This window comes from Bos mutus, chromosome 12, assembly GCF_027580195.1.
Source record: "Bos mutus isolate GX-2022 chromosome 12, NWIPB_WYAK_1.1, whole genome shotgun sequence".
Lineage (NCBI taxonomy): Eukaryota > Metazoa > Chordata > Mammalia > Artiodactyla > Bovidae > Bos > Bos mutus.
The window spans coordinates 27,514,875-27,528,679 of record NC_091628.1 but is presented as its reverse complement, the minus strand read 5'-3'; the positions used below and the strand labels follow the sequence as shown (position 1 = coordinate 27,528,679).

At 37.1% G+C, this 13,805-nt stretch overlaps 1 protein-coding gene across 3 annotated transcripts in view; it reads right to left on the bottom strand.

Annotated features, from left to right (window-relative positions):
• Window positions 1-13,805, bottom strand: part of STARD13 (StAR related lipid transfer domain containing 13) — a 492,819-nt gene that overhangs the window by 357,512 nt on the left and 121,502 nt on the right. For all 3 annotated transcript variants that reach the window (XM_070380429.1, XM_070380432.1, XM_070380430.1), the window contains one exon: window positions 8,781-8,916. In XM_070380429.1, the coding sequence (XP_070236530.1) occupies window positions 8,781-8,810 (30 nt within the window). In that variant the 5' untranslated portion in view covers window positions 8,811-8,916. The remainder of the gene's footprint in view (window positions 1-8,780; window positions 8,917-13,805) is intronic.

Below are 13,805 nucleotides of genomic sequence, written 5' to 3'. Positions count from 1 at the left end.
TCTTATCTCCTTCCAACATTCTTTTGGGAAAAATAAAAAAGTATTCAAAGAAGGATTTTATGTGGAGCCCCTTTGCTCATAACCTCACAACTTCCAATGGAAACCCTTAGACAACTTGCAAACCGTCATCCTTGCAAAATACTTTCTCATTCGTCAAGGATTGAAAGATGTAACAGTTGAAAATAAAGAAGGTGGCAGTGGAAAAGTTAGCAAGATACCCAAACTCCAGTTCTCTCAGAGGGAAAAAAAAGAGAGGGTGACCAGAAATCTGACCTGGGTAGGAAAAAATTCCTCTAGAAATGTCTCCTAGATTGAAAGTCTTCACCATTACAATGCTTCAATTTTTAACATCCTGAAACCCAAAACTTGTTGTGGTGTGAATGTATACACATCTTCCTTTCCAGTATTAAAACTTTGCTGAAACATTAGCCTAAATGTGTCTGAGTAGCAACTCCTCCTATTACTCCACAATAGAATAGAGACCCTACTGAAATAACTAGAATATACTACAATCTGAACATTTAACGAATGCCTATAATTTTCAGTTACTGTGCTAAGTAAGCACTTAGGTTGCTGAGACAAGTGACACAGTCTGGACTCAAACTGCTTCAAGGTTGGTGAAAGGAAAAACAAAGAAATACATAAGTAACATTATTGTGACAACTGCTAGAAGAACAGGACTCTTCCTACAGACTGAGTATTGAGAACCTAGCAAAGGGAATCAATGTGATGAAGACAGAATTTTAAGTTAAAGGCATGAATGATTCAAGTATGAAGAATAAAGAATCCCAAAGTAATTTGATGTGGCAGGAATATTGAGCAAAAGATGGAGTAGACAAAAAAGAGAGAGAGACACGAGAAGTGGGCAGGGCTAAATCATAAAGAACTTTGTCTAACATGCACAGAAATTTGAGTTTCTACCCCTCACCCCACCCGCCCAAAAAACTGAGGACATAGAATGATTTTCCCAAAGAACAGAGATATGATCAGATTTAACTTTTTAAAAGGTCACTCTGTTTGTATTTTAGATAATGGATGAAGGGTATATGATACCAAAGACCAATTCATATGCATGTTAAGTCACTTCAGTCATATCCAACTCTTTGAGACCCTATGGACCATAGCCCACCAGGCTCCTCTGTCTATGGGATTCTCCAGGCAAGAATATAGGAGTGGGTTGCCATGCCCTCCTCCAGGGAATCTTCCCAACCCAGGAATCAAACCCACATCTCTTGGGTCTCCTGCATTAGCAGGCGGGTTCTTTACCACTAGCGCCACCTGGGAAGCCCCCAAAGATTAGTTAGTAGGCTGCATTTCAGATGAGAGATGGCTGAATCAGAGCAGTAGCATTAGGGATGCAAAGGAGATGAGTTAACACTTCATTCGAAATGCAGGCTGGAGAGGACATGGTGACAACGAATGTAAATTTAAGAGAGAAGAACAAAACTAGGGTGACTCCAGGTTTCTGGTTGAATGATGAGTTGACTGAAAGTGTCTTTCACTATGATATTAATAGAAGACAGTAAAATTCAAGACTGAGTTTGAGGTGCACCAGAACATGTAGTTTAAGATGCCAAGACATCCAGTCAGGCACAAGTGCCTGGGGCTCAGGAGGGAGATGAGGATATAGACACTGGTTATGGAGAACAGACCCAGTGGAGCTGGCTAGACCCCACCCCACCCCACCCATACTTCCCTGCCCAGAATATAACTCCTTGCATCACCCTGTCCTGTCCCTTCCACCCACCCACAAGTCTGGGAATTAAGCATAAATCAGAAGCTGCTTGTGAGTCACTGGCTTCAGAAATGGGCTTGACCTGCTCACGTAAGGTGAGAACAGAGATCCAGAATAGCCCCAGAATTTCAACTGGTTGCTGTATGGCTTTGCTTTCTTTTAAATACCATTCTTAGCCTTGGCAACCTGGCTATCTGAATTTATAATCTGGTCCCTGGATTTTCTGTTTCTGTCAACCAAACCTGGACTGTCCCCTTAGTCAGGTCACAGTCTGCACTAGCCCATATGATATTTTCATAAAAATTGGGAAAAAATATCCTCTTTGGCTGGCATTCACCATCTCAAGGACTCACAAATTGGGGAGCAGAAGATACCTTTGTGCCAATTAAAAAAGGTGACACTTGCACAGGGCATATCATCTGTATGTGCAGCTCTGAGCCAACTTCAGACTGAGATATCTGACCCTTTGTTGATGATGTTTATGCTTAGTTTAAGCCCTCAGCAGTTCTGGTGTCTCACTTATACTGGCAGCTACCATGAACAGCTTTCTTCACTTTCCCCCTAGGCAAATGACATCTGAGATGAGTAGACAGAAATAGTCCAATGAAGGTAGAGGCCCATATTCCAAACTTTGGAAATGTTCTATTAAAAGTATATAGAAGTCTTGACAAGCAATAAAGGGTTTGACATCTTGATCCTTCATCCTTTACACAGCCTTGTGGGAAACCTGCCTCAGGCTTGCAGAGGCCTTGCCCTCAGTATTTGGCAGCCAGGGCTACATTTAGAAATGAGGACACGTTCCTCAGACATATTCCACAGGGTAGTGAATCTGGCACATCTTTATGAGTAAAACTGTTCTGCAGCCTAGCCTGAGAAAGTAAGAAGATTACAGTAAGTCAGATGAATAAATGTCCATTGCATTGACATAAATCTCTGTGGAAAGATTTTTCTCCTATCTTGGAAAAGATCTAGCCAGTGGCAAACTTCCTCTATTACGGGGGCCTCTGAGTTCATGACATATTCAGAGGAAACAGAAGTGAGTTGACTCTTTAGAAAGTATTCCCTAGAAAAGGAAAACAGCAGCGAAAGTTTTCAGAAACTTGTTTATCTACTCAAAAATTCACAGGTAGAACAGCAAAAAGAGTTCTTCTGCCCAACTGACTCCTGTTTGCATGCTGCCCACTTATATGTGAACTTGGAAGGAATGCCTATGGCACATATTGATGGTGAACAAAAGAAAACAGAGAAAGATTTTTCAGAGGCAATATAAATCCCAGTATTAATATCTGAGGCTATGTATTCCTTTTCTCCACCACCTATGTCAGTGAGAACTGGCCGAGGACTCAAATTATATATTGTTCTGAATGGGCCAAAATATGAAATAATCTCAGATTTCTTACTTAATAGCTTATAAAGTTATCCTGTCCCTGTCTTAAATTAGCTAATGGAAATAAATTACCTGTCCTGGGATAATTAAGAGCTTACTGTAAAAACAAAGTAACCAGAATGAAAAAAAAAAGAAACATTAGAAAATCAGCTAAGATGGGTCCCAAATGCCTCTTTAATAAATTACATTCCCTTAAAAGGCAACAACCCAATGGATTATAGCATCACATTAAAGATAATGGCTTTCTCCTTTTTAACGTCCATTGTTAATCTTAAAAAAAGAAAATCAATAGATTTGTAATAAATCCTTTCTTCTTGGGCTGAGAAATGCTCTAAGAAAGCCTTGAGAAACAGTTTAATATTCTCTATCAGTCATTCTTCATCAAAAAGAAACAAAATGTGGATCACAGTAAACATAATTAAAGATGTGCTATATTTTTCTTTTCTTTTTTAAATTAAAATCAATTGTTTATTAAAAATACATTTTTCCAAGCAATTTTAGGTTCATAGGAAAACTGTGTAGAAAGTACAGAGATTTCCCATATACCCACTGATGGAGCCCACACACATACAGAGTCTCCCCCATCAGAGGGGTACCTTTATTACACTTGAACCTGCATTGACACATCAGGGCTTCCCAGTTGGCACAATGATAAAGAATCTGCCTGTCAGTGCAGGAGATGCAAGAGACGCAGGTTTGATTCCTGGGTCCTACTCCAGGGAAGGTCTCCTGGAGAAGAAAATGGCAACTCTCATTAGTATTCTTGCCTGGGAAATCCCATGGAGAAAGGAGCCTGGTGGGCTATAGTCCCTGGTGTTGCAAAGAGTCGGACACGACTGAGTGACTGAGCACACACACACACACACATTGACACATCATCATCTACAGTCCATAGTTTATCTTAGAGTTCACTCTTGCTGTAAATTTTATGGGTTTTGAGAAATGTAAAATGACCTGTATCCACCATTATAGTATCGTACAGAATAGTTTCACTGCCCTACAGATCCTCTGTGCTCTACCTGTTCACCCCTCCCTCCTCCCTAATCCCTGGCAACAACTGATCTTTTTACAGGCTCCATAGTTGTGCCTATTCCAGAATGTCATGTTGTTGAAATTACATAGTATGTGGCTTTTTCAGATTGGCTTCTTTCAGTTAGTAATATGCAATTTTCCCCCAAAGGCATTACAAAATTCCCAAGGCAATGAATGATGTGGCAGAAAGGCAAAAAGCATACCAGACTCAGGTATTGGTTTTGCCCCTTTGGTTAAGTTATTTACTTTTCCAAGATCTTGGTTTGCTCATCTGTGAAATGAGGATAACATTAATACCTAACCCACAGACTTCTATGAGTTGTTAAAATCAGGTTTCTTTCCTTAAAAAAGGGAGTTAATAATGCCTACGTTGTAGGGTTGCTGTATGGATTAAAAAGGCAATGTGTGTGAAAAGGTTAGCACCGGGACAGGAACATATTACACATTTAATAATAGTAGCTGACATATCTCATTTTAATGTGTGCTGAATACTTTCTCTTTGACCTTCTAAATCACTCTCTGCTCTTTTCCGTCGTCCTTTGTGGGACACAATTGCTTAAGAATGCATTAAGTGAGTGCCCTTCCCTCCTGGTTTCCTGATAAGTTCAATATAGAAAGAAAAAAGGTAGAAGCTGGGAGAGAGATGGATGTTTTCTCCCTCTGCCTATTCTCTATTCTCTATCAAGCTGGAGTCTGGCTGTGGCTGCAGTCCTCTTCAAAGGGCAAAGATTCTGCTGGGCAACCATCTTATAGTTGCTTAGTTCAGTTTAGTCACTCAGTCGTGCCCGACTCTTTTTGACCACATGAACCACACCACACCAGGTCTCCTTGTTCATCACCAATTCCCAGAGTTCATCCAAACTGACATCCACTGAGTCAGTGATGCCATCCAACCATCTCATCCTCTGTCATCCCCTTCTCCTCCTGCCTTCAATCTTTCCCAGCATCAGGGTCTTTTCAAGTGAGTCAGCTCTTAGCATCAGGCGGCCAAAGTATTGGAGCTTCAGCTTCAACATCAGTCCTTCCAATGAACACCCAGGACTGATCTCCTTTAGGACAGACTGGTTGTATCTCCTTACAGTCCAAGGGACTCTCAAGAGTCTTCTCCAACACCACAGCTCAAAAGCATCAATTCTTTGGCGCTCAGCTTTCTTTATAGTCCAACTCTGACGTCCATACATGACTACTGGAAAAACCATAGCCTTGACTAGATGGATCTGTGTTGACAAAGTAATGTCTCTGCTTTTTAATATGCTGCCTAGGTTGGTCATAACTTTCCTTCCAAGGAGTAAGCATCTTTTTAATTTCTTAGCTGCAATCACCATCTGCAGTGATTTTGGAGCCCAGAAAGATAAAGTCTGATACTGTTTCCACTGTTTCCCCATCTATTTGTCATGAAGTGATAGGACCAGATGCCATATTCTTAGTTTTCTGAATGTTGAGCTTTAAGCCAACTTTTTCACTCTCCACTTTCACTTTCATCAAGAGGCTCTTTAGTTCTTCACTTTCTGCCAAAAGGGTGGTGTCATCTGCATATCTGAGGTGATTGATATTTCTCCCAGCAATCTTGATTCCAGCTTGTACTATATCCAGCCCAGCATTTCTCATGATGTACTCTACATATAAGTTAAATAAGCAGGGTGACAATATACAGCCTTGACGTACTCCTTTTCCTATTTGGAACCAGTCTATTGTTTCATGTCCAGTTCTAACTGTTGCTCCCTGACCTGTATACAGGTTTCTCAAGAGTCGGTCAGGTGGTCTGGTATTCCCATCTCTTGAGGAATTTTCCAGAGTTTATTGTGATCCATGCAGTCAAAGGCTTTGACATAGTCAATAAAACAGAAATAGATGGTTTCTGGAACTCTTGCTTTTTCGATGATCCAACGAATGTTGGCAATTTGATCTCTGGTTCTTCTGCCTTTTCTAAAACCAGCTTGAACATCAGGAAGTTCACGGTTCATGTATTGCTAAAGCCTGGCTTGGAGAATTTTGAGCATTACTTTACTAGCATGTGAGATGAGTGCAATTGTGCAGTAGTTTGAGCATTCTTTGGCATTGCCTTTCTTTGAGATTGGAATGAAAACTGACCTTTTCCAGTCCTGTGGCCACTGCTGAGTTTTCCAAATTTGCTGGCATATTGAGTGCAGCACTTGCACAGCATCATCTTTCAGGATTTGGAATAGCTCAACTGGAATTCTATCACCTCCACTAGCTTTGTTCATAGTGATGCTTCCTAAGGCCCACTTGACTTCACATTCCAGGATGTCTGGCTCTAGGTGAGTGATCACACCATCGGGATTATCTGGGTTGTGAAGATCTTTTTTGTACAGTTCTTCTGTGTATTCTTGCCATCTCTTCTTAATATCTTCTGCTTCTGTTTCTGTCCTTTATCGAGCCCATCTTTGCATGAAATATTCCATTGGTATCTCTAATTTTCATGAAGATATCTCTAGTCTTTCCCATTCTATTGTTTTCCTTTATTTCTTTGCACTGATCACTGAGGAAGGCTTTCTTATCTCTCCTTGCTATTCTTTGGAACTCTGCATTCAGATGCTTGTATCTTTCCTTTTCTCCTTTGCTTTTTGCTTCTCTTCTTTTCACAGCTCTTTGTTAGGCCTCTTCAGACAGCCATTTTGCCTTTTTGCATGTCTCTTTCTTGGGGATGGTCTTGATCTCTGTCTCCTGTACAAAATCACAAACCTCTGTCCATAATTCATCAGGCACTCTGTCTATTAGATCTAATCCCATAAATCTATTTCTCACTTCCACTGTATAACTATAAGGGATTTGATTTAGGTCATATCTGAATGGTCTAGTGGTTTTCCCCACTTTCTTAAATTTAATCTGAATTTGGCAATAAGGAGTTCATGATCTGAGCCACAGTCAGCTCCTGGTCTTGTTTTTACTGACTGTATAGAGTTTCTCCATTTTTGGCTGCAAAGAATATAATCAATCTGATTTTGGTGTGACCATCTGGTGATGTCCATGTGTAGAGTCTTCTCTTGTGTTTTTGGAAAAGGGTGTTTGCTATGACCAGTGTGTTCTCTTGGCAAAACTCTGTTAGCCTTTGCCCTGCTTCATTCTGTACTCCAAGGCCAAATTTGCCTGTTACTCCAGGTGGTCTTGACTTCCTACTTTTGCATTCCAGTCCCCTATAATGAAAAGGACATATTTTTTGGGTGTTAGTTCTAAAAGGTCTTGTAGGTCTTCATAGAACCATTCAACTCCAGCTTCTTCAGCATTATGGGTTGGGGCATAGACTTGGATTACTGTGATATTGAATGGCTTGCTTTGGAAATGAACAGAGATCATTTTGTCATTTTTGAGATTGCATCCAAGTACTGAGTTTCAGACTCTTTTGTTGACCATGATGGCTACTACATTTCTTCTAAGGGAGTCCTGCCCACAGTAGAAGATATAATGGTCATCTGAGTTAAATTCACTCATCTAGTCCATTTTAGTTTGCTGATTCCTAGAATGTCGACGTTCACTCTTGCCATCTCCTGTTTGACCATTTCCAATTTGCCTTGATTCATGGACCTAACATTCCAGGTTCCTATGCAATATTGGTCTTTACAGCATTGGACCTTGCTTCTATCACCAGTCAGACCCACAAATGGGTATTGTTTTCTCTTTGGCTCCATCCCTTCCTTCTTTCTGAAGTTTTATCTCCAGTGATCTCCAGTAGCATATTGGGCACCTACTGTCCTGGGGAGTTCATCTCTCAGTGTCCTATCTAACCCTGACCAGACTTTGGTAATTAATCTCTTAAATTATCTCTTTTGTGATAATTTAAAAATTTCTGTTGCTTCCTGTCAGACACATATTTTCCCTTATGTTTACTTGCAAAATTATTGTTACTCTTTTACTTTGTAAACAACCAGTGAATCATAAAATCCAAAACCATAAACAACCCTATAAACTCTTACATGTTATCCCTAATATCCCTCTATATCCCAATACTGTTCAGAATTTTATGAAGATCTACTTTTGGATTCAAATATAAAATGTGAAAAAAGTTTAGAAATTTAAGTTATAAAGATTAAAAACTGTAAAATATTTATAAAAAAGGCTAGTCAATTTTTTATTTATTAAAAATATACCAAACACAACAGCAAAAACAAATTCCTGGGAATTATTTAGCTTGGTAGAGCAAAGACAATTATTTAAATAAAGTGAACTTAGTGTTCATAAGTGATGTTTTACAGATATATTCCCCAATCTGATGCCTCTTTGCTGGAATGCTCATCATAGAGACGTGTACTATCTTATTAGGGAAAAGCTTTATAATAGTAATTCAAGGAAATCTTCAACTGCATCAGGAATTTTCATTAATAATTAAGAAATTAATTGAAGTGTATACAATCCCCTGCTATAACTCTACATATCACAATGGACTACCGATTTTATCTTAAAATCACAGAATGCATTTTTTTGCAATTTTATAAATATTAACTATATATGTTTTTCATTACAAATCATGTTACAATAAAAAGAAAGTCAACCTTTATGTTTAACTTAAAACACAAAAAGTAACAGAGAATGTTCAAGTATGGCACTCTCTTCACTGCATGAGTGGGGCACTGCACTACACCCGGAATATTCTGTAAGAAAGCTACTCACTTGAGTTTTTGGCCGAGCTCCCGTTGACATTTGGTTTGGCACACCATCAAGATTCTGAATGTTTCCAGTTTTATTTCCACAAATTCCCTCCTTCTGATGATTTTTCTAAAAGATTAGTCTTCAGGTTTATAGAATTCTGTAGAAAACATTTTTAAACAAGTTTTACACACATGAAGAATTATTCTTAGGAATAATTCAAGTGAATTATTTAATAAAAACACATTTTTAAAAAACCAGGATTGTTTTGAAAGCTAACATAAAATGTGAGAATATTCCTAAATAGTAATTATTTTTCCAGAGATATTTATACTTAGGCTCAGTAAGATCAACCCTGGTAAAGCCTGTGAACTTGTAAATATAAGTTTATAAGTAAATATAAGTTTAAACTACCAAGGTAATACATAGTACTATATTGCCATGTATTTTAAAACTTTTTAAAAAACAAAACCAAAAGTTTGTTAAAAACTTGAAATAAGAGGTGGCTCATTTAGAGCCACAGTATTCTTTTAAGCTTTAAGATCTCAATTTATATATTTTGTACTGAAAGTGAAAGTGTTAGTCACTCAGTCGTGTCTGACTGTTTGTGAGCCAATGGACTATGTAGCCCATTAGGCTCCTCTGTCCATGGAATTCTCCAGGCAAGAATACTGAAGTGGGTTGCCATTTCCTTCTCCAGGGATTGAACCTGGGTGTCCTGAATTGTAGACAGACTCTTTACTGACTGAACCACTAGGGAAGACTTATATTTTGTAACAGCAGGGAACAAATTATAAAATTTTATTTTCAAAGGTTAGGTGTAGAAGTAAAACGAGTGAAGTAAAGTTGTCAGCATAAAGAGAATCCTAAACTTTTCAAATACAGAATGAGTTTCTTTTCCAAAATGTTAGATTAATTCTTATTGGTGTCAAGTTTTCCTTCACTAATTCTTTCCATCACCTGGAAGTCTGCCACATCTCTGTGTCCACTTGCCTTATGTAAGTTACCTAGAAGCCTCTACTGCAGTGTCCTGTCCTGGTTTATTGCTTCTGGAAAAAGGACCAATGTTTTCAGAAGAAGAAAAGGTTGGAAATGTGAATTTTTCACTTAACTAAAAGTTTAGTCACTGCTCATCAGGTTGTTCTTCAGGGTGGAAAATAATGTATCTAGAATACACTGGCTTATGTGTAAATATAGCACTGTCAAATACTGACTATATAAACTTTGACTTAATTTCCTCAAATCTAAATTTAATCACCTATAAAAGAATACCTTCTGACTTCTAGTGAACACTTCTTTGTGCCCGGCATATTTGGCCAATGGAATGTGAGTACAAAGGAACATGCCAAGTCTGAGCAGAATCTTTAAATATTCTGCATGGAAATTATAGTTTTCTTACTCTTGATGCTTATAGAAATTCTACAGTGGGGAAAAGAAATACAGTGATGAGAATAATAATGATATGCTGTGCTAGTAATAATATGGTTTACATATTTACATTTTGGGAAGAATTCCCCATTTGATATTTTGAACAGAAATTTACTAACTCAAAACTGTCTAAGAAGAGTTTAAAGGACATAGAAGAGTGTATACACATTATACCCTTGAGAAAAGACCATGAAAGATCTAATGGGATCTTGTCTTAATTCACATGCACAGTGATTTTAAAAGGTATGAAAGTTATTAAATTAGGGGAAAAACACTGACAAATTAGAACACATTGGACAGGCAGTCAGGGGTGCTGGCAATACAGTGAGTTGACCAATGAGTTGGCCAATAAGAACTACAGTCTTCTATTGATAATGTCTATTTCTGCTGGCAGGTGTGGACAGTTTGACCTAGTACCTAGAGGAATAACCACTGGGGGTTAATTTATAAAATGAGGATGATGCTGGCTCCTGTTTCAATAGGGTGCTACATGCAAATGAAAGCCCCTTCAGTACTGTTATGGTGGCTGTTGTAACACAGCCTCTTTTTCTTTGAGAAGTTAGGGACTGCATTTTATTCAGGAAAATCTAACATCTGATGACAGAATATTAAGCACAACAGCCTGTGTATGATACTTTCATATGGACTACCTCATTTTTTTTCTTCTTAGTAATTCTGTGAGGTAGGCCCTTGTTGGTTGAATTTTATAAAAATAATTCCTAAAGAGAACAAGTTGCTTGATTAGGATCACACAGCAACTGAGAGTGCTAAGATCTCTTGATTTCTTCTCAGTGACTTCTTTCTTCCTCCATATTTCTCTTTGTATCTTGGCCCAGTCTCACTTCCACAACCTCTCCAGTCTAAATCTCAGCAAAGGTCTGTTCTATCACTGTCTTCGGTCAGCTAGATAATGGGTTTGGGCTCCTGTTAGCCCTACTGAAGACAGATACCTATGAAGACAAGGAAATGGGGTTCTAACTGTAGGAAGGAATTAACCACTAAAACCCAGCTGTTTTGCAGGGTTCCTATGGCCCAGACATGGCCACTTACAGCACTTATTGAAAGTATGCTAGCCACTTTATAATTTTGAAGCTTGTTATAAATAAGATTCTTTCATAAAATTACATTTTCTTAGTCCTGTTTCTTGTATATAGTAATTCAGTTGATTTTTTAACCTGATGATGTTTCCATAAATATTTGTAAGCCTTCTGATCAGTTTTATATATTTTGGGGGGATTGTCTTTGTACTCTGACACAGGGGACAAATAGTAATTCTGTTTCTTTACCATTCCTCATATTTTCCTTTCTTTTATTTTCCTTATAAATAAGCTAGGCCTCCAGTCAGGGGTGGAAAGAGAAGACATTCTGCCTGATTCTATTTCTGATTTTAAGGAGAGTGCTTCCAATATGTCATCATTTAACCATGATACTGACTGTACTGGGTTTTATTTTTCTAAATCATGCAGTTTTTCTTTTTATAAAAAATTTTTATATGAAAGGATGCTGAATTTTACTGAATGCATTTTCTCCATGTATTAAGATGATCAAATTTTTCTTCTTTAATCTCTTAATTTATAAATTACATTAATCTTACCATGTTAAACCAACCATGCACTTCTGTATTATATTATCAAAGTACCCTTCTAGTTTTTAAGATTATTTATCATAATGAAGGTTGGAATTTGTCAAATGCCCTTTTGATAACTAGTCTTATCGATGAGCCATAGTAATAGATTCATAATTATTAAACTATCCTTATATTCTTGAGACCAACTGTACATGGTTGTGGGAAGCAGTTCCTTTTAATTTTTTTGATTTTCACTTTGGGAAGAATTTCTTTGGTCTTTTTGAACCCATATTCATTTTTTTGTCCTATTTTGTGTCAAGAAAACACTGGTTTCATAAAATACATATGCAAGTTGTGCATCTTTGTAAATAAGATATAGAAAATTTATATTGCATGAAAATTATCCATTTTTTGAAAATCTCAAAGAACCCATAGACAAAACTGTTTGACCCTTAGAGGTGGTTTGATAACTTTAAAGATTTCTCCTATTGGTTTATGGTCTATTTTGATAAGTAACTACTGAGTGAATTTTGACAAAAAATGTTATTATATTGTCTATTACATGAAGTTTTTCAAATTTATTAGCAGACCTATGTAGACTCTTGCACTTTGAAAATCATACTGTATTTGATATTATAGCCCTCTTGTTTCTGTTCTATTTATATTGTCTAGATGAAAGAGCCTAGAATTTAGGTTAAACAGACTCAAGGTAGATAAGCCAACTCACTTGTTAAATATCAGCTTAATCACCACTGCCTCTGGGAAGCCCTTCATCACTCCTGGCAGATATTTCTGTGAACTCCTATATTTCCCTAGCAAAACATTTGCCTTGCATAATTATTGTAATTTGTTTAATGAGCAGCTTCTATGTTAAACTGTGAGCTCTAGGAGGGTAAAGAGGAGGTCTGATTAATTTCCCACCAAATACCTAGCACACTGTTTGAATCAGAATGAGTATTCAATAAATCTTTGTTGAATGAACAATACTTTTTCCCATGTCCTTCTCTGCTTGTCTATTCATAAAATCATAGTTATAATGGGTTTTTATTGCTACCATGCCAAGAGAGGAGAAGAGTGATTAAAACTGTGAGCTCTGGAGCTAGAGTAATGGGTTCAAAGTCAGGCTGTGCCACTCACTAGCTGTGGGACTATAAATAAATATTTCTTCTTTGTATTTCTGTTGCCTCAACTGTAAAACCATAAATAAATAATTTTGCACTCACTAGATTGTAGGGAGTTTATATGTGTGAAACACTTGAAAGTGTGTCTGGTACATAGCAAGTTGTGAATTAATGTTAGCTATTGTTATGTTAGTACATCACAGGTAAATGAATGGATAAAAGAATAAAACTGCAAAAACAGAGAAAATACGATATGTGCTCTGCCTCTGGGCTGTTCTGAGGATCAAGTGATGTGAGTTTTAAATAATGACAAGCATTTGAGGTGTTTTATTAACATCATTACAAATGGGAAGCCCTAGTGGCTAGAGGAACATAACTGTTTTCTTTGGAAAAAATGGATAAAGGCAAAGAAATACTTAATTAGGTTTTGTTCCTTACTGGAATTTATTTTTATCCTCTACTACAATACTTTAAATACATAGTTTTAACAGTTTAATTTAATATTTTTGTAACTACAACATAACCAAACAAGAATTTTTCCTGAGACTTAGCTTTTTGAGAAATAATATCTGACTCTGAAATATTTTTTTCCTGGATCTTTATCCATTACTTACCTTTTATAGTTCACATTTTATTTAAACAATGTCTCTTTGTTTTTCCTACTTCAACAAGAAAACTTTTAAATGCTATCCTTGTAGTATTTTCAAAGTTTCCTATGTATAGGTATTAGCCCTAGAATATTAAACCTCATTGATGTAATAATCATTGAATTTTTTCTGCTACATACAACCAAGCCATGACACAGGATTGCAAAAAAAAAAAAAAACCCAAATAATAAAATTATCTTCCTAATCTTTGTTTGAATTTCATATAAAGAAAGTTTAGGAAAAAATTCCTAAGATAAGACATTTACGCTTATGCAAATATAGCAAG